Source organism: Pithys albifrons, chromosome 22 (genome assembly GCF_047495875.1).
Source record: "Pithys albifrons albifrons isolate INPA30051 chromosome 22, PitAlb_v1, whole genome shotgun sequence".
Taxonomy (NCBI): domain Eukaryota; kingdom Metazoa; phylum Chordata; class Aves; order Passeriformes; family Thamnophilidae; genus Pithys; species Pithys albifrons.
The window spans coordinates 2,078,885-2,100,163 of record NC_092479.1 but is presented as its reverse complement, the minus strand read 5'-3'; the positions used below and the strand labels follow the sequence as shown (position 1 = coordinate 2,100,163).

The following is a 21,279-nucleotide window of genomic DNA, read 5'->3' as shown; positions in this document are numbered from 1 at the left end:
AGCTCACTTGGGGCTGTGCCCTCCACAGCCTTGCACAGATTTGGGCACTCAGGGCCCTGTCCCCCATACAGGTGCCCTTTGATGATCCTCATGGCTGGTCCTTAGCTAAAGACCAACACCCATCTTGTTTTACATGCTCCAAAACATGGAGAAGTCCCTCATCTCATTAGCTTGCTCTAGTGGTTAATCACTTAGAAACACATGTCTATTTGTTTTTAATTTGTTTAGCTTCAGTTTAACCCTACAGTTCTTGTTATCCCTTCCGTTAGCAGATTAAAAATCCCTTTAGAGGCTGGGGTTTCCCTTGGTAATCATCTCACCTCCTAATCTTCTTTGTGAGAAGCCACTGAGCTCTTTCAGTCCCTTGTGGAAGGACACTGTCCTAGTTCAGCAGGTGGGACCAGTTATCACTGTGTGGGGGTGATCAAAGCTGTGTATTCTACTCCTTGTATTCGTTTTTCAAGGACAATGGACCATTTGCAGCAGCTGCCCAGGGAGTCATTGGCACCTTCACACCCAGCCTGGGGGGGGTGTGGCTGCTCATGGGCCATCAACAGTTCAGGGATACCCCATGACTCACAGAATTAATCACCCATTGTGTGAGTCCCTGCCCTGGGGGAGGGACTGGGTGCTCCCTGAGGGTACGTAAGTGGTGGGTAAGAAGACCTTGGGAACCACTTGTCGGATCCAGAGGAGCAGCAGGACCTTGACAGGAGGAGACCACCACTCTCAACCAGACTACAGACATCACCTGCACCAACAGGTTTCTTCACTTCCTTTTGCTTTGGACTTGGGGGAACCACAGGGGTCTCAGCACAAGGGCAAACAAACCCCTGTGGGTTTCTGCCCCAAGACACGGGGTTATACTGCTGGGCTTTGTGAGTTAAAACCAATTTCTCCTAGTGCCATTGTATTTATTGCAATATTATTATTAAATTGTAGCTCTGACATAATCTCGTGTTGAGTTCATTTCTCCTGCTGGTTTACCTTTAAACCAGCACAGGCACTTTCCACAGCTCTTGGGACCGCATTTGTCCTGGAGGTTCATTTTTCATATCCCACTTGAACCTTGCAGAGCAGGACAGGCTGCTCACCTGGAGGCATTTTCCTGACCTCAGACTACAGGACAGGCAATGTTGCATTTAACTTCTTTATACGAGATGTGGCCTTGCAGGACCTCCCAGACCTCCTCACTTGCTGCTCATGGTTTTATCAGCAGATTTTCCACTCCCCGCCCGGGGTAGGTCTGGCTCTGGGTGCTGCTGACCCATGGTGGGGTCTCCTGTCCCCTGATGCACCTGATGAACACACTTAGAATCACGGAATTGTTCAGGTTGAAAAGTCCTCTAAGATCATTGAGTCCAATCAGTAACCCACCACTGAACCTTGTTTCTAAGTGCCACATCCACACGACTTTTAGATTCCTCCAGGGATGGTGACCCCACCACTTCGTGTGTTTGAAAACCCTTTCAGTGATGAAATTTTTCCTAATATCCAATCTAAACCTCCCCTGGCACAACTTGAGGCCTTCTTGTCTCCTTCTATTCTTTGCTATTTGAGGAAAAATCCCAAGACCTCACGCTGGCTCAGCTCTGTACCGGGTCCCTCCATCCATCTCCAGAGCAGAGGTGGTGCTTGGGTCAAGCTGATTCCATAGTTCTGGCACATGAGCATCCATGGCATCCAAGCAAGGCCGGTAGGAAGAGACCTCAGGTCTCCAGGCCACTCTCCACCTAAATCAGGCAGCTGCTTGCAGCCAAGCCTTGGAAATCCCTGAGATGATGATCCTCAACCTCTCTGGGGAACAGTCTCTGCTTTTCCAATGCTAATTCTGAGCCTCTCAAGCTTCAGCCTGTGACTGCTGCTCCTTCCTACAGGATCTGGCACCACCCATGGGGGATTGGCTCCATCCTCTTTGCCCCACACAGAGCTGTGCTGAGAGCCCTCCTTGTGTTTTCCTTCACCAGGTTCCCTTCACTGTGCTGAAATCAGCTCGTGCCAAGCTCCAGCCACAGGAGCAGCAGTTCAAGCTGCATCCCTCCATAATTTCACACAGCATGTGATCCAGCACTGCTCTGCCAGCTGCTCAGGAGGTGGGAAAGAGCCCGCTGGGACACGAGATACAGAGCTTTGCTGGCCAAAGAGAGCTTGAAGAAACCACACTAAGGTCTGGAACAGAGCTCAACACATCCAAAAACACACACCCCCCCCAGCCTAAAAATCCCAGCAACTGAACTCATTCCCTACTGGCATCCAAAGTTCAGGCCCACCAAGGGTGAGCAGCCATTGCAATAAGGCACCAGTGCCAACCCAGACACCCAGAATCTGGAGGGTGCTGAGGATATCGATCATGGTGATGCTGAACAAGCAGCTGCCCTGAGCACCCACCTGCAGGCTGGGGCAGGGGGGGACAAGTGACATGGCACAGCATCCTGACATCCCCCAATCTGCTGGTTTGCAGGGCTGAAGTCACTTGCAGAGAGTGACAGGCAGATCTCTGGGTGCTGAGTGACTGGGCAAGAACACTGCAAATGAAATTCAGCAGTGACAAAAGGAAACTAATGCACTTGGGGGAGAAAAGCCCTAATTATCCAAACACAATGATGGCACTAAATTAGCTATTAACATGCAGGGAGGGGATCTCGGCAGCACTAGAGATAATGTTCTGAAAACATCAGTTCAAAGCTCATCCATCATCAAAAAAAATGAGAAAATGTAAGGAATTATGAAGAAATGAGCCCAGTGCAGAGCAGGAATGTCACTAAGCCATGCATGGAGTCATGGTTTGAACAGTGCTGGCAATGGTGGTCACCCCCAGCCAAGGGCATGAGCAAGCTGATAAAAATGATAAGGGACACAGAGCAGCTTCCATATGGAGAGTCAATCAACTCAGAGCTTCCATGTGAAAAGAGGCCACTCAGGGAGGGCCATAAAGCCATCAGGAATTCAGGAGACGTGAATGGGAATAGATTGCTTCCAATTTCTTACAGTGTGCAAGGACATATTTTTTAACATGGTGCATAATTAAATTGTGTAACTTACTGCCATGGGGCACCATGGGCTCTTGAAATATGAACAGCATGGTGGGAGACAGAAGGAACCATCACTCTATCCACCCCTTACTTCTCTACTGTCTGGCCAGTACAGAGCTCTGCAGACCAGCAAACACCAGGGTCATGTTTTTCCATCACACTCACCATCTTGCCCAACTCAGGGGAATCTCTCCCTTGCATACCTCCTGGATGTGTTCCTGAGTCTGCCCAGAGTAACTGGTGGGCACCCATGGGACCTCCAGCTACCAAGAGCTGCAGCTGAGTTTCCAAGGGACATAAGGAGGATGTGCATGCTCCAGCTCCAAACACATTCCTCCTGGTGAGCTGAGTCAACAATAAGAATACCTGGAACTGAAGCTGGAGGGGCTGCCAAACAGAGGTACCGTGGGGCTAAGAACACTCACTGTCTCCCCATGAAACCAGCAGGACCCACAGCACTGTGTCACACTGTGGACCATGGACTGTGTCCCTGGAATCCCAGCATCCCATGATGTCACACTCTGGGCCATGGACTGTGTCCCTGGAATCCCAGCATCCCATGATGTCACACTCTGGGCCATGGACTGCATTGCTGCCCCCTCAGCATCCCACAGATGTGCCTGCAGCAGGAGCAGGGTCTCTGGAGCCCTGGTCTTTGCCCTTGCCATGGATGTGAGACGCTGCCCAATCACCCTTCATGCTAAAATCTGCAGCATGTCGCCTACACGTCCATTAAACCTGTACTAGGAGGCTGCTCCAACTCTGCTGCCTCCAAGAGCCTTCTGTGGAATAAGAAACCATCCCCAAACAGATCAAAGATGTCCACAGAGAGGCTGCTTAAGGGGAAAGAGCTTCTGGGCTTCCCATCTGAGGGGTATGTTTCCCTTCATGCTCAGCCCAGTGATTAGTGCTCGCTGGGGAATCGGAGCTGCAAAATGAATTTGAGAAGACAGAGCAGTGTCAGGCTGTTAGAGGCTCAAAAAGGATCTTGGCTCCCCTGAGCCTCAAGGCTGAACACTTACCATTCAGATTTAACAACCAAATGCTTCCAAGGCAGGCAGAGGCCTCCCCACTCCCCTCTCCCTCCCCGACCCCTCCCCAAGGACACCATTAGCACCTGAAAACGGAGAAGCCACGGCCTTGGCGCGGCATTTGGGGTTGGCAGACACTGGATCTGCACGAGAGGCTCCGAGACAGCTTCACACAGAGGGGCTCGTATTTTTGGAAACAGCATCCCCGAGGGCTGCAGGGGATGCTGCTTGTTCTCCTGCCAGCCTCGACTGCTTTGGAAAGTTTGGTTAAGCTCCATTTGGCTGCCCCTGAGTTATTCAAGCACAGAAAGGGGGTTATTGGTTACAGGAGGTTTCAGGGCTGGTTTCTGGGCATGGTTCAGGTGAGGAAGCCCCAGCCTGGGCTGCTCAGTGCAGCTCTGGCCACGAGGAGAGGCAGCCTCTCCCACTAGCATGGAGAGTCATGGCTAAGTCAGCAGAGGGTTATTGAAAAGGACATAATCAGAGCTCCTGGGTCTGCTCAGTCCTGGCTCTGCAGCCCAAACTCCTCCACAGCCCCACTGACCCCCCTGCACTTCTCTCCACGCCTCTGGCAAAAGTGCTCTCTTCTCCAGGCAGAAGGTTTGACAGGAAAAGCTGGACAGGAGCAGGCAGTGCTGCTCCAGGCTGCACCTCAAACCACCCCAGGAGCCCGGGACGCCCCTCCTCTCCCTCAGCTGCTCACCAGCCTAACGCTGATCATAAAGAAACCTCTGTGCGTCTCCAGGGAAGCGGGACTCAGAGAGGGGCACAAAGCCTCCCGCAGCTGTGTGTTTGCAAACAACCCAGCTGAGCTGTGAAGAGGGGCTGAAAGCAGTAATTGTCTTTAATTAAAGGAGGTTGGAGGCATCTCAAGCTTTGACAAAAGACATTTCCAGTCTGCCAGCAGCTCCAGCACTCGGTGCCGCCACAGCCACAACCTGGCCCAGGGGTTCAAAGGTGGTGGGTGACACTGGGGACATGGGGACACCAGCCCCAGGTGCAGATACAGCAGTGCCATGGCAATGCCACACACCTGCAGGGCACAAGAGAGTGCAGTGCACACATGCACTCCAAGGAGGATGCAGGCAGCCAGATAGCAGCAGGATGAAATACCTGGGACCCCTACAAACCTTACACTTTGGGCCACATGTGGGGCAGATGTGTCTGCGCTGGGGCCCAGCAGCTGTCTGAGGCGTTCCACTCTCCTGCTGGACCTGCTTGCACGTGCCTGTGTCCAACATGCCACCTCAGCCCTACTGGTGTCCCACCCCTGTCCTGCCCTGCCCTTGTCACCCATTGCAGTGGCACCTGCAGCCCACGAAACTCATGGAGGTGACGCTCAGAGCCAGAGGCCATGGGCCAAACAGCAAGAGTGCTGCTGCTACAGTTCTTCCTGGGCTAATTAATTAATCCTGCTCGTTAGTGAGCTGCCTGGGTTGGCATGCAGCTCTGTCATGGTGCTGGATCCTCACAAGCTCATGCTGGGCTCTGCAGCCCTGCCCACAGCAGGACCTCACACTGCTGGATACCCACACACATCATCCTGCCCCCAAAAGCTCTCTCCAAGGCTGGCCCTTGCTCCCAGCCACACTCTGAGCTTCAGGGAGGTGACAATGTCTCCCTGAAGATCAGGGTACCAAAGCTCAGGGTTCTAAAGCTCCTTCCCTCTTCTCCTCCATCCTCCAGGGCTCAGGCTCCCCAGGGAGAGCCTATTGCCCACCACACGCTGCCTCCTCCCTCCTTCCCTCCCTCCCTCTCTCCCGCCTTTGCTTTTGGCCTTCCAGCACATCAGCATGCAGGAAACCACTTCTCTGGTTTCCATGGAAACCCCATTGCAGGGGGCACCCCCAGTCTATGCAACACGGCTGGGCTGGCACAGCAGTGGTGGTCCCACATGTCCTGCCACCCCACCCCTGCCTTGGCAACTCCCTCCTGGGACACCCCAAAGACCTTCCGAGCCCTGGTGTCGCAACTTGGCGCTGCCAGAGGAATGTCACACTCCCTCTCCTCGTTTGCCCAGAGAAGCTGTGGCTGCCCCATCCCTGGAAGTGTCCCAGGCCAGGCTGGACAGGGCTTAGTGCAACCTGGGCCAGTGGAAGGTGTCCCTGCCCAAGTCAGGGGTGGGACTGGATGGGCTTTAGTCCCTTCCAACCCAAACCAGTCTGGGATTTTTTAGGCAGGACTGAGCAGCAAACCTGCACCTGGGTTTGATCTGAACCCTCCACTCAGCTTTGCACATTATGCTCCATCTGACTTCCCACCATCCCACACTCTCCCAAGCTCCATATGTGCCTTGCAGCTGGAAATGCTGCAAAACCAGCCCTTGGACAAGGCTAAGTCCCCACCCTGTCCCATGCAGAAGTGCAGAGAACCAAATACATCCCAAATCAAGTCCTACAGGACCCACTGTGTGTGTTGGGCAGGTCCCCATGTGCAGAGCTGTGCCTGGGAAATCCTGGAAAGAGCAGCCGAGCTCTAATTCAAGAGAAACAAAAACAAACTGGGATCACTTCCATCTGTGCCAGACAGAGAAAAAACTTTCCAGAAGCAAAAAAAACCCTAACCAGTTCTAATTATAGGGTGTCCTGAAGATACACACACTCAGATTTGTCACTCTATTTGCAAATTAGCCAAACTCTGGTGACAATGGGAGTGAGCAGTGGCATGCTGGGCTCTCCTGGCTTCATAACCCCCCTTGGAAAAGAGGAACCCCAGTGTAAGTGCTCACTCAGGGTGAAGCAGTGCATCCTGCCATTCCCTTTTATAGAATCATTAAGGTTGGAAAAGCCCTCTAAGATCAAGTCTAACCATTAATCCAGCACTGCCATGGTCACCACTAACCCATGTCCCAAGCACCACATCCACATGTTTTTTGAACACCTTCAGAGATGGTGACTCCACCACTGCCTGGCCAGCCTGTTGCAATGCCTCACCATCCTTTCCAGGAAGGAATTTTCCCTAATATCCAACCTAAACCTGCCCTGGCACAACTTGAGGCTGTTTTCTCTTGTCGAGCAGAGCCCAACCTCCCCCTGGCTCCACTCTCTTGTCAGGAAGTTGAAGAGAGTGAAAAGGTCCCCACTAAACCTCCTTTTCTCTAGGCTGAGCCCTCCCAGCTTCTTCAGTTGCTTCTCATCAGACTTGTGCTCCAGACTCTTTCCCAGCTCCACTCCTGTTTCCAGACATGCTCCAGAAAGGTCCTAAGGCTGAGACTGGCCTGGCTGGAAAACCAACCTGGAGAAAACCTGGAGATTGTTTTTCCTGCAACAGCTCCTTCACCTTTTATTCTTCAGTTGGTGTCAAGTCCACTCCCAGGGTGTAAATTGAGAGTGAAACACCACCATTCCTGCTTGGATCAATGTGGGAGTAGATGCAGGGGATGGTGCCCAGGAAAGTGATGGGGAAAGGTGAATGAGAAGCTTCTCTGAGTGTGAGTCATTCCCCAAATGTTTCTCCTAATTCTGTTTTCCTCGATTTTCCTCGTTCTGTTTTATTAATGAGGCTGCACAGAATCAGAGAATATACAGATGCACTGAAAGGTTCAGAATTAATTTTGCTCACTGTGCTGCAAGGAAAGGCCTGGAGCAGGAGTATTTGCACTGGGATAAACCCTCCTAAGCTTCCTGCCTTCAGCTCCAGGAATCCTCTGGATGGTGGCTGGCATGAGCAGCTCCAGCATTCGCTGCCTGCACAGCTCAAGGAATCACCTTCTCCTCCTCCTCCTTTCTCAGCACAGATCCCTCAGAGTCAAAGACAGCTCTGTGGAATTCCAAACCATCCAGGTGAGGATGAAGATGGAAGTTATCTGCCAAAATAATGCTCTGGGATTGTGGTGATAGCAATATGAAGAGACACTGGAGAACAGTCACCAGTACACAACACTGGAGGGAAAAGGAACAAGGGAAGGGAGGAAAAGGGGCAGAAAGAGGCTCATGGAGAAAAGTTGGTTTTCACTGAAATGTCTCAAGAGAGAGATCAGCACCTCAGAAATTCCCAGCTAAGGGTCTGATGCCCAGAAATGTCCTGTCTCCCACCTGTCCCACATGGGCACTTCAGGCCACTGCATGCTGGACCAGCCCACATCCTTTCACCCTGCATGTCCCAGGAGGATGCAGACACCCTGCCCAGGAATGGCTCTCCTGAAGGGCAGGGGAAAGGTGGAAGGGCATGATGGGAACCACCCACTGCTGCCCAAGAACAAACATGTCCTTGATCCTACACAGACCCTCTCTGTGTTCCCAAAGAAGGCCCCTGCAGAGCCTGGGCCATAAAACTGCAGCTCTGGGGCATTTAATGGAGTGTACTGTTCATGTTTGACAAACATTATCTGTTCCTGTAACTACCTCAGAAGTCACTATGATCTTTTCCAAAGCCATCCAGGCTGGAAAATGTCATTTGGAGCAAAGCATGCATGTTACTCTGCTTCAGGGGCTGCACTTCAGGCTGCACTTTAATTCCAACTAATCTGGAGGGTTTGGGCATTTTGATAGCTTGATATGACAAAGCCTTTCTCTCGTGGCCATTTACTGTTCACTCTGCTCCTGTTCCTGTCACAGCTCCAGGTGTAACAACCACTCCTGGGATCATGTTTGGGAAGGAAATTGATAGCTGTGGTTTCAGACTTAAAAATGGTCTTCCTGAAACCGAGGTCTCTGTGAGCTCCAGATGTGACAACACTCTGAAAGTGCCAAAAGACTCAGAAAGCAGGAGGCTGTAGTTGAAACCCATCTGTGCCCAAATCCTGAAGATACTCCCTCAAAATGCATTTTGAATTTGCTTCTAGTCATAGGAGTTATTTCTAACTTGTGGACCTCCACGGGGACCCTCACTTCATGTTCCAGGGTTGCCCCTCACCGTGGCATCACTGGTGTACCCACAGACCTCCAAGGAGGGGGGAGCCAGCCCCAGTGCCTGGGATGGGTTTGGGAGCAGAATGCTACACTCCTGGGTCAAGAGTCCCATTGGCCAACAGAAACCCTGAGTTTTTTGCACAGGTCTCTCTGGTTTCTGACACAAGGAGCAAAGCCAAGATGCCCAGTTTACCTACAAGGAAGATGGTAACACCTTGGCAGGTGTCATTTTAACATGCAGAGGAGAAGAAGAGATCTCAGTCTTTGAAGACCTTGCTGCAGAGACCTGGAAAGGCTTCACAGCAGTCACATTATGTTCACACAGGTTCCCTTTTGTGAGCCTTCAAGAAAAGGATGTGGGGGGACCAATGCACAGAGCTGGTGCTTCCTGAAGACCTTTTCCTTTCTCTCCCCTTCACAGGCTGTTTTCCAGACCCAAGGGCTCCAAGTTTCCTGCACACACTACACCCTGTTCCCCATTTTCCAGCCTGTAGGACCTGCTATGCTGCAAAGTACCAGTTTGTTCCCTACTACAACCATTTTCCCCACTTCCTGGCCTCCAGCAAAAGCATCAGAGCCAGGTGGACATGGAGCTGCTGCTCACTGCGAGGAAGACTCTGGTTGAAGCTCACTTGCAGGGAGGAAGTCAAGGGTGTGGTTCAGAGCCTTTTCTCTTAAAGCTCTTAGAGAGCATGCAAAGAATGGCCACAAGGGTGGGGAAGGGCCTGGAGGGGAAGGCACATGAGGAGCAGCTGAGGTCACTTGGTGTGCTCAGCCTAAAGGAGACTGAGGGCAGAGCTCATCAGGCTCTGCAACCTCCTCACAAGGGGCAGCTCTGATCTTTGCTGTGTGTGACCAATGACAGGACCCGAGGGAACAGCTGGAGTTGTGTCAGGGAAGTGTTAGGATGGACACTGGGAAAAGGCTCTTCCCCCAGAGGGTGGTGGGCACCGACCAGGCTCCCCAGGGCAGTGGGCACGGCCCTGAGGCTGCCAGAGCTCCAGGAGTGTTTGGACAATGCTCTGAGGGACAGAGTGGGATTGCTGGATGTCTGTGCAGAGCTAAGGGTTGGACTGGATGATCCTTGTGGGTCCCTTCCAACTCAGGAGATTCTGTGACTCTATGAAATTGTAATTCTCACCACACTCCCACCTGGTTCTGCTCCTTCTCCTTCACCCAACTCCTTCCTTACGATGCTTGAGCTGTAACACCTGCCCATCCCAAGGACTGGGTATCACAGATCAGCATCACCAAACTTAAGGTCTCCTTCAAATGTGGCAATATTGTGTATTTTGCTTGGCCAAACTTAATTCAACCTCTTTGAAGTTTGATCTGTGTAAACGGCGCCATTGTGTGAGCTATGAACGCTTTGATGCCACTTCCTAACCTTTATGGGGACTTTTCTGTACACTTCCCAGTGATATATTGTGTTTCTAAGGCATATGGGGAACAATAACGAGTTTCCCTGGAGCTAATTCAGCTAATTATGGCTTCTAGATTAAATTTTCTTTAAGTTTTTTAACTTATGTGGCTAAAATAAAAGAGCTGTGCTTTCATCGAGCACATCTGCCTCATCTGACATCAGAAAAACTTTAAATCAGTTCAGAGAATGTCTCAGGGTATTTCCCAAAATTAAATGTTCCAAACAATCTCTTGGCTTTGGCCCAACTTTTTGAAAAATCTCAAATGAAAAAGAAAAAACCTCAAAAGCAGCTTTTTCTCCCATTTTCCTCAAATACTTTGAAGAATATTCTCCTCTTGCTCCAGAAAAATTCAGCACTGTGAAGAATTCAAGGAAAAATCCTCCTTCCTCCCCAAGATTTGTGAACTCTTGGAATCAAAGGGAAAAAACTAATGGCAAAAAACACATTCCCTTCTTTTTATGGCAATAATGAGTTAAAATCCTGGAATCCTGAGCCTGAATCCCAGCCATTCATTCCAGTTCCTATTAATGTTTACCACTTTTCTCAGAAAAAAAAAAAAAGAGAGAGGGGGGAAAAGGAGGCCAAGGAAGGAGAGAGAGGAGAGGGGAACAAATGCTGCTCTCCCAGTCCCTGCTCACATGGGTGTAGCAAGACCAGGAATGTGGTATTTGATCCAAAATGCTGTTTCATCTGTGAAAATAAGTCAGAGAGAGATTTTCTTCTGGGTGCACACGTTAGCTCTGTCAGAGCATCTGTGTTACAGCACAGCCCTGCACCCCTGGGGCCCGAGGGACACCAGCCCAGGGCTGCTCTCACCACCTCCTCCCACCTTCCTGCTGATTCCAACAGAATGGAGTAAGGATGGGGGGAGCAGCCTGCCCCAAAGTGGGAAGGGCAGCAGAGGCCATGGCCATCCCTGTAGCTCTGTGGGGGAAAGCTTTGTCACCTTTAAGGTCCCTTCATATCCAAACCATTCCGAGACCTTGAGCACAGAGGTGAAGGGGCTGGTGCAAAGGGACTGGGAAGCAGCAGCTGTGGCAGACAGTGGCAATGCAAAACTCCACCACGTTTCTCTGAGAAATCCTGGGAACAGCCATTGTTTTTATCAGGGAACTACTACTGGGCTTTGCTGGACCTGAGATCTCCATCCCTTCCTCCAACCCAAGGGACTCATGACTTGCCTCCAGTGAGAAATGAGAATATGATGCTCCTCTTCAGCTTCCATGGTCTCTTCTCAGGTCAGTCCCTGCACCCTGCTGGGGTCTTTCCTACATCATCACAACAGGGCTGGGAGTGCTCTGCAACACTCCTGCTGCTCAAAATCTACTCTTACATCCTGGAAAACCTCATCTTCTACCTTTCTCTGTTGAGAAAATACTTTCATGGAAGATCTCAGCCCATTCCTTGCCTTGAAAGCAAAATGAGAAAGTGATTCTTATTTTCCTTGTTTCCCAAGAAGGTCTGGTCCCTCAGAAGCTGCATTCCCTATTCCCAAACTACCACAGTGGTCCCTCTCCCTCCTCCAGCAGCATATCTTGCCCCATTCCTGGACCATCTGTGACCCTCCCCACGACATCAGCATCTTTTAGCGTTTCACACCATCAGGAAATCAATCCCTCAACTCCCCCTTGCTGACACCCCCTCGCTCTGCCAGGCTCTCCCTGGTCCCACTCCAACCTCCCCAAGACCATGATCCTTCCCCAGGAATGTGCAGAGGACAAGCTGGCATCTACTCCCACCCCAGGGAGCACCAAGCAGGCATGGAGTGCCTCCCAAAGCAGCTGCAGTCCCCACCACAGCCCTAACTGGATTCACAGCATGGAGTGGTCAGTGAGGAGAATCAAAGCCATGGAAAGAAAGAGGCTGTATTCTTGCTTCCCAGACAGAGAGGGAGGAGAGGGAGAAGCCCCCAAAGCAGAGTCCAACAATGCCATGGAGCCCCAGCCAGCTGGGAGCATTCAAATTGTCAACAAGCCTGTAGAAAAGGCAGACAAATTCCTGTTTTGTACTTGGGAAGGAGCCAGGTGATGTAATCATCTTCGAGGATGATGGTGGAATACTTTCCATTCCAGCAGTAACTCAAGATGTTAAATAGCAACTACTAAAGTTAAACATTGCTAAATCAGTTTGTCAGGACAGCACCTTCCTAAGGGGGTGTAGAGAGAGGGCTGATGGACCAGGGGACATTTAACACACACCGTGAGAAGCAATGGGGTGGTTTGGAGATGTAGGAAAAAGCTATTTGCTAACTGAGGCAGTTGTGGCTATTTTAGGATTGCCATGTCAGTACCAGTCAAATAAGGCTGTGCCAGCTCCAGGACTGGGTCAGCGAAGGATTAAAGGAAGGTAGGGAGAGCAGTGCCAACCTCCCTGCATTTAGGGAAAACAGATTAAGGCAAATATGCCTTGTAGGGGGTTTTGATGCCATTACAAGATTGGCTGGGGGTGGGTAATGGCATTAATGCCACACACCCAAACCTCTGCAGAGCATTTCCCTTGCTAACACACACAGTATTTTGATTCCAAAATCAGTGGGTCCACTGACACCGTGGGACATCCTTGATGCATTAAAACTTGGCTGACACTGCAGGGCCTGAGATCTGAGCAGGGAATGTGCAGTGAGCAGCTCTGTTTCCACTAGAGCCAACAAATTCGGTTTGTGCCTCTGGGCTGTTTAACATTTTTATCAATGACCCAGGAGAGAGCTCAAAGCATTCCCAATAAAGTTAGCTGATGACATGGAAGTTGTAGTGTGGTAAATACCGAGGCTGATGGGTTCCTGATACAGCAATGCTGACACCTCGAGGAGTTGGGCACAAGCAGGGAATGTGCATTTCAGAGCCAACACGTGTCAAATCACACCTCCAGGAACAGGGATGCAGGCCACAGTCCCAGTTCTCCCAGTGCCACAAGGAAGGACAAGGATCCTTCAGAAGCACCCAGAGAAGCTACTGCCAAAATGGTTAAGCAAAGGGGGGATGTAGGAAGAGGGAATCTCAGCATCCCCTCTGCCAGACAGCTGATCACCACAAGCATCCTGTGCATGGGGAGCTGGATCTGCCAAAGAAAAGGATAAGGTAGTGCCAAGGCCTGGGAAGAGCCAAAAAAGCTGGCTGAAAACCTTACCAGAGGAGCAGAGGCCAAGGATTACCCTTAAACAGGCACAGAGCACAGAGGTGTGGCATGGACAGAGCTCCCTGAGGTCGGAGCACAGGCACAGCAGGAGCCACTGCTGGAAGCATTTAACAGGCACTTCTCCATCTCTGGAAACATTTCCAGCATGATTGGCTGTATCTGCTCCAGTTCAACCAGGAATGCTTCCTGGAAGAACTCGATTACCCCTAGAGCCTTACAATTTATTGGCTGGGTCCAGCATTATCAGTGGAGGCCCAGACCCCAAACAGGCAGAGAGCCATAAATAGCCTCTTATCATCAAAACATCTCGTACTTCTGGGCCATGGCTGTGAGACAGCTCGGACATGCCCTTCTCCAGCACACTGGGAAGCTGCACAGAGCTCCAAGCCCTCAGCACACACTTGGCCCCCTCTGAATCCAAAGCACAGCTTGGCTGGGAAGGATCCCCACTGCTTCCCACCCCTCTGGGAAGGAGGGATGGCTCTGGGTCCTCGTGTACGTGCACAGCACAACCTGCACTGGCATCCCCCACACACAGTGGGGTGGTGGCAGATCTGTAATGCTGGACCTCAAAATATCACAAAGCACAGGCAGGGAAGGGGACACTGCTCAGCCCTCAGGGGAAGCCAAGCTCCTCCTTGTGCTGGAGAATCTCAGAATCCCAGAATGGTTTGGGCTGGGAGAGACCTTAAAGCTCATCTTGTTCCAACCTCCCTGCCATGGGCAGGGACACCTTCCACTAGACCCCAGAGCTCCATCCAATCTGACCTTGAACAATCCCAAGGATGGGGCAGCCACAGCTTCTCTGGGAAAACTGTGGCAAGGTGTCACCACCCTTTACAGCCAACAATTCCTTCCCAGTATCCCATCTAACCCTGTCCTCTGTCAGAGGGAAGCTACTCCCCTTGTCCTGTCCCTCCAGGCCCTTGTCCAAAGTCCCTCCTCCAGCTCTCTTGGAGGCCCCTTAGGCACTGGAGGGGGGTCTGAGGTCTCCCTGAAGCCTTCTCTTCCCCAGGTGAGCCACTGCACCTCTCCCAGCCTGGCTCCAGAGCAGAGGGGCTCCAGCCCTTGGAGCATCTCCATGACTTCCTCTGGACTCATTTCAACAGGTTCATGTCATCCTTCTGGTGTTGGGGACCCCAGAGCTGGAGGCAGAAATGGAGGGAGGGGGGTCTCACAAAAGTGGAGCAGAAGGGCAAAGAGCAGAGAGGAGAGGCAAGAAGACAACAGTTGGCAGCCTGAATCTGACCAGGTTTCTCCTCTTCCCATCAGGTAACCAGCACCTCTTCTCCTCAAAAATGCTTCTGACCCCAAGGGATGATGTCATATGTCTCTGAGAGCCAGACAGTGTCATCAGCAGCTTCTGCAGGGCACAGCCACCCCTTGTCACCCCGGCAAGGCCAGGACTCCCCACGCTCAGTGCTGTTTCACCACAACAAAGAGAGAATCCAGGGATCAGAGATTCCTCCTGTGATGGAGAGGAGCTGGAGAAGGATGTAGGCTTGAACTGCTGGGACCAGCAGCCACAGCTGCTATCCCTGCACGGGCCGAGTCCATGCAGGCACCGTCCCTCCGCGTCCAGCCAGAGCGGGAGAGCAGCAGCACAATGGCTGTGCCTGCGCCGTGGCTGTGCAGAGCCAGTGGATACGGAGGCAGAGGGAGAAATGCGCTTAATATGCTGCATGGGAGGGACAGGGAGGGGGGAGAGGGGGAGGCGCAGACAAAGACCACGGATATGGAGAGGAAAGGCGCAGGCAGGGAGCAGGAGGTGAGGCAGGGAGGACAGGAGCCCCTCGGCGCGGCCCAGGAGCAGAGAGGAGCCGAGGGGAACACGCAGGCAGCCTCTCGCAGGGCCCGGCGAAATGAAAATCTCTTAACCACACAGAATTGTTAACTGCCCCCAAATCCTTTTGTGCTGGGGCTGCGAGCTTAGAAGAGCTTAAGCTGTTAGATGCATGAACTTCCTCCATAAATATCCCTGGTGCGCAGTGCCGCGAGCAGGCCGGCGCAGTCAGCCAGCTGGAAAGCCCCAAGGAGAGAAGGAGCAACTCCTTCCAGCTGCTGTCCATGCCTTGGGACGACCTTCTTCACCTGGACCCCTGGGTGGGGCAGGACCATGTGCCCCCATGAGCCCTGCTATGTCCTCTTTGGGCACCCGAGCCATATGAGAGCACTTCACCCCAAAAGCCAGCTCAGATTTGCTTTTGTTTTGCTTCTGGAAAGGGTCCCAGATTCCCTCCCACCCCTGGAAGCACAAGCAAACCTGCCAGCCACATGTAGGAGTGAGCTCCCCAAGCAAGGCAGCTTTGATGCTGTCTCTGCAGGGCCCAGGGGCAGGGTCAGGGTGGGATGGGAGCAGGGATGCAGGGCTGCATCCCACAGGTCCTTCCTGAGCTGAGCTGGGGCAGGCAGCCCCTTTCCCAGCCCTTTGTGGGGCTCACTGGGAGTGATGGGCGAGGATGGGGGTGTCCGGCTGTCCTGCCAACTCCATGGCTGGCTCTCATCCCAGTTTCCACTCCTTTTCTGGGGGCTGCTGGGGGAAAATGAAGGGAGTGTCCCAGTCTGGCACAGTCCTGAGGTCCCATCCAGCCCTGCACGGGAAGGAAAGGAAGGGGAAGGGAAGATGGGAAGGGGCAGGGGAAGGCAGCCCCGGAGCCAGCTGCCCCGCAGAGATGCCGGGCTGCGGCCACGGGGTGATTAATGAGGGCGGGCGGCGCGGGCGGCGCGGGCGGGCGAGCGCCAGCACCGGCTGGAGAAACAGCTGCCGAGTACCGACCTCCCAAATCCTGCTGCTGCTGCTGCTGCTGCACACACAAAGAGGGACCGGCCTCTCCCTCCTGCTCGCTCCCTCCACCTTGGCCCCAGCTCCTGCCGCCCCTCCAGCCCTGTGGGACAGGGCTCTCCATAAGGCGTCCTGGGAATCCTGGGGCATGCGAAGGGACTGTCCCTTGGCTGGGCTGGCAGCGGGACTGGGGAGCCCTCAAGAAAGCCCAGTTGCACCAGGGCAAAACGCTGCACAGGGCTGGGTCTGCTCCAGAAAAAAGCCAAACTGAGATGGAAAAGCTGCCACGAATCATTGGGGCTTTCTATTGTTGCTCTGGATTCTTTACTTGGGAGTTGTAAAACCCCCATCTGCCCTTCGAGGCAGGGATTAGCTGGGCTCAGTTTCCCGCAGTACTTTCTTGCTGTCCCCATCCCCATCCCTGCTATGGCTGCAGGACACTTGATCTCCCCAAGCTCGGTGGGAAGAGATGTTCAGTTGCCAAGTGAGGAGTAGCTCAAATCATGGATATTAAATGACCCCCACAGCACACCAGGACCTGAATTTTGGTGTGTTTGCAGACCAGCCACCAGCAGACATGGAGCCCTCTCCAAGGGGACTATACAGCCTGCAGTTCCTATTGAGCATGGCCAGACTGTCCATCCCCTTCTCCAGTGTGTCTGTCTTCCACTACCAGCACCTTCCCCATGCTTGGTGCTGTCTGGCCACCCCTTCACGGCCAGAAGAGAGGAGACAGAGCTCCTACCTTGGCTCTGTAGTGCCCACCAATGTGTCTATAATGGATCTCAGAGAAAGCCCTGCTCTGCTTGGAGTGTGCCGATGCTGTTGGAACTGCAATGAGATTTGGATGTTGAGGACAGGGGGGAGAAGATCCCGTGTGCCAAACACTGTGGTTTGCTCCATGCCAGGTACAGCTGCAGGTGCCCATCACACAGGTCTTGGGGACCCATTTCTCTCCCAGCAATCCCAGTGGTACATTTCTCAGCCTTCTTGGGCTCAAGCATAACTGGGGAGGAGCACAGAGAGAGCATGGTGCAGAGTCTCACTTGCTTGGACCACACTGGCTCCATGATACTCATCTGAGCTCAGCGGGCACTCATGGACTCTGCTTTGAACATCTGCGGTGGCAGGAGAACTTCTATGGGGCAGAAGAACATCTATAGGGACAGGAGAACATCTATAAAGTATGAGAAGATCTATGGAGGCAGGGAAGCAAAACATTGATAGGGCAATAAACCAGCCCACGTTCCCCCATGGACCATTTGCACCTCACCAGCAAAACGCTGTAGACAATTTGCTCCCTGCCACCGCACCCCCTCTGCAAGCCTGAACTCCTGCTCCCCTCATCCCAGAGGCAATTCAGCCCATGCCAAGGGCACAAACCAATGAGAAAACACCCCCAGTATTTTGAGAGGCAACTGCAGATTGGTGACATGGCTACAAACACGTCCCATCCAAGAGCATGGATGGCACCAGCAACAGGTGCCACCCCTGAATCAGAGGTCACACAGAGCCTTTGGATAGATGAGCCCAGGGCAGGAACTGAAGAGCTGGGGAAAGAGTCAACATCCACACATGTTCCTGTCCCACCCTTGCCCAAGGAGGTCAGTCCCAGGTGGCTCATGCAGATCCCAGAAGCAAATCCCGACTGTCCCCCCAGCACTGAGGCGAGAGCTCCAAGCGAGACCGAAGGCACGAGGTTACCTCTGCAGACGGTGCCGTTCTCCACCGACTCGTAGCCCGCCCGGCACATGCAGCGCCCAATGGGCACCAGCCACTCGCCGTCCCCGTTGCAGTACAGCTTGATGGGCACGTCCACCTCCTCAGCATTGGCGATGCACGTGCCCCGTGCTGCCACCAGCGAGGTGCTCTCTGCTCCCGAGAGGGTTTCCTGGAAGACGGCCCCGTTCTGGATCACACGGGGACACTTGCGGTAGAAGACACGGACGGCAATCAAGGACATGCAGCCCCCGTAGTCCTGGAAGGCCAGGTAGAAACCATTCTTGGAGACAGGCCCAAAACTGCGCACCTCAGTGTTGATCTTCATCACCCGTCCACCGAGGTCCACCTGTGAGAAGCTCTCATCAGCAGCAATTGTGTCCACTTTCATCCAAGGATTCTCCATCCAGTTAGGAAAAGTCTTGGTGGCTGAGTCAAAGTCCGACTCAAAATAGTAGAGGTTAAAAGTCTCCTTACAGGAGCCTGGGACATTTGGGATGCTGCTGCAGTCCCGGACTGAGAATTTCATCTCCACGTGGATGCGGTGTGCTCCGCGCCTTCGGATGTACTTGGTCCGGAGCCAGTTGTTCTGGCTGGATTCAAACACGTTGCACACCTGGTAGGTACGAATCGTGTTCATGTTCTCGTCATACCCACTCACCTCTTCCCACTGTGGGCAGGACACAGAAAGTCAAGGGGTTGAACTGAACAGATGCTCCCCACCCTTCCTGCCTCTTCCCAACCCCACTATGTGCCAAGCAGGCTCTTCCAGCACCAGCTGCCCCACCCCGCGCCCACCCCATCCCACAGGTTGACCCAGCGCCTCACCCCAGTCTGGCAGGGTTTAACCCACACTACACCTCAGGCAGGCTCTGCACTGTGGGGACAAGGTGGCCCAAGCCCTCAGCAGAGTGCAAGGCCACCTCGCTGCCACCAGCATTGTGCTCCATGCCCAGATTTAGGGTCAAGGCTCTCTGCTGGTGGCAGGGACAGCAGGGCCTCCTCCTCAGCAGGAATGGCTTTAGTAGGGGCTCTGCCCCCATGGCTGAGCCTCTGGCAAAGGAACACAATGCCTTTAGCAGATGGATTCCCACAGGTGCCACTACAGTTACAAACATGGCAGACAGGACTTGCTTCCCTAGGAGCCGTAAAACCTCCTGGTGGTTGCAGATGCCAGTGCCCAGAGCCTTCCCCAGTGGTAGGACAGGACCACAGCTCATTCTGCTGCATTCCCCGCAAGGGAGACGCTGGGTAGATCCGCTGGAGCCCCCATCCCTGCCCCTTCGAGGGTCAATGACTGCAGGTTCCAGTCCCAGCTGTCCTAAACTGGATCTATGAGATGTAGACATGTCTCCAAGCTGTGGCATGACAGCAACATCCTTCTCAGCCAGACAGCTCAGAGCTGACAGATTTCCCCATGGGAAGCTCAGTCCAGCTCCCTCCAGCTGACTGACTCTGCCAGCTCTGGAAGAGGCTCGGTAGAGCCCATAGAATAATAGGATCACAGAATATCCTGAGCTGGGAGGGACTCACAGCTATCATTGTATTCCACTCCTGGCCCTGCACAGGACACCCCAGCAACCCCACCATGTCCCTCAGAGCGTTGTCCAAATGCTCCTGGAGCTCTGGCAGCCTTGGGGCTGTGCCCACTGCCTTGGGGAGCCTGGTCAGTGCCCAACCACCCTCTGGGGCAAAAACATTTTCCTAACATCCAGTCTAAACCCTCCTGACACAGTTCCAGCCATTCCCTTGGGTCTCCACAGAACAGGGCTACTGTGGCACCTCCTGGCTCTCTCCAGCTCTATTTTCTTAGGCTGTTTTTTCCTAAATCCTTCAGGGCAGGGACACAGGGCATGAGCTGCAGGCTGTAGCAAGCCCTTGCTCCTCTGCGTTGACCACCAACAGGGAAGAGGCCTTGTGCTCAGACAGCATCTCAGCCTAGACCCTGTCGGAATGTGGAGCATCTCCCTGCAGTCCCTCCCCACCTGGGGCACCCGTGTGCTGCTGGCAGTAGGGACCAGGGGCCTGCTGGTGTGTGACAAAGCCCTGGCCAGATGGAACAGCTCCTCCTGAACTTGTTCATAAACCTGCTCAGGAGGAAGCCTAGTTGTTTCCCATGGCAATGACATCCTGATCACAACCCTGCCCTGGATGCAGGATCACAATACCAGGGGGCAGGACAGTAGCACAGCCCTGATCCAGCACCAGTGCCAGGACCGAGTCCACAGGGAAAATCCTGCAGCAGCAGATCACCTCCAGCCTCTCCGTTGCAAACGGCCTCACAAGGGCACCCAAGACTGGAGAGAGAGGCTCAGGAGATGGGAGACAGATTGCTCCTCGCACATCAAGGCTAACAGCCCAACAGAAGGCTGTCAGGGAAGATCCTCAACAGCTCCAACCACTTCAGATTGGCAGTGGCTGCAAATCTGCTGCCATGACTGGGGGAGGAGAAAAATATCCTTGCAAAACACAGGGGAAGCATTTGCTTTGTTTTCCAGAAATAAATTTGGTGTGGTAGTGGAAAATCGCAGGATCTCTCCAGTTTTTAGTGCACTGGTTGAGAGAGGAGTGAGAGAATCAAGGACAAGGCACAGAGAAGCAATTTCTTCCCCTGCCCTGCCTCTGACGTGCCTCTCCCTCACCTGGACCCCTCCTGACACCCACCTTGTGAGCTACCAAGGCCCAGGGACCTCCAGTACTGCTCCCTCCCCATCCACAACTGTCCTTCCTCAGGGAGGGTCAGGACATGAGCCCAGATTGCTAATCCTTGGCTGGGCAGGAGATGGAATGAGGGTCTCCACAGCTTGGGATGAACAGGAGAAGATGGTGGAGGCAAGGCCTGGGGACTCCTACGGGTGGCACAGGAGCTTCATGGCCAAGCAAAAAGCAACTGTTTGGGTCTCTAATAATCCCAAAAGAACAGCACACAGCAGCTTCTGCCTTCCAGGCGATGCTGGGTGCACCCAACCTGGCCAGTCACCCATGGGTGGGATGTCTTGCCTTGTCCTTGCAATGGACACGAGGCCGTGAAGGCACCGCAACATCATCACCCATGACATGTCCCACACCCCCTACAAGGGTCCTGCCCAGAGACAGGGGTGGGAGGTGACCCCACCAAGCAGTGCACCACCACTGGGGCCACACTGGACTTCCCAGCTGGGCATCTCAACCCCGCTGGGGGACCTGGGAGCCCCCCACGGTCCAGGCTCAGGACCCCCAGCACCCTCCCGCACACCCGCCATGGCGGGGGGGGGGGCTCCCAACCTCCCTCTTCCCAGCTGGGAGAGAAAGTCACCTCTGCGCACC

General features: G+C 53.4%; 1 protein-coding gene across 2 annotated transcripts in view; it reads right to left on the bottom strand.

Annotated features, from left to right (window-relative positions):
* EPHB2 (EPH receptor B2) overlaps positions 1-21,279 on the bottom strand; it is a 136,108-nt gene that overhangs the window by 72,337 nt on the left and 42,492 nt on the right. For both annotated transcript variants that reach the window (XM_071575935.1, XM_071575936.1), the window contains exon 3: positions 17,959-18,643. In XM_071575935.1, the coding sequence (XP_071432036.1) occupies positions 17,959-18,643 (685 nt within the window). The remainder of the gene's footprint in view (positions 1-17,958; positions 18,644-21,279) is intronic.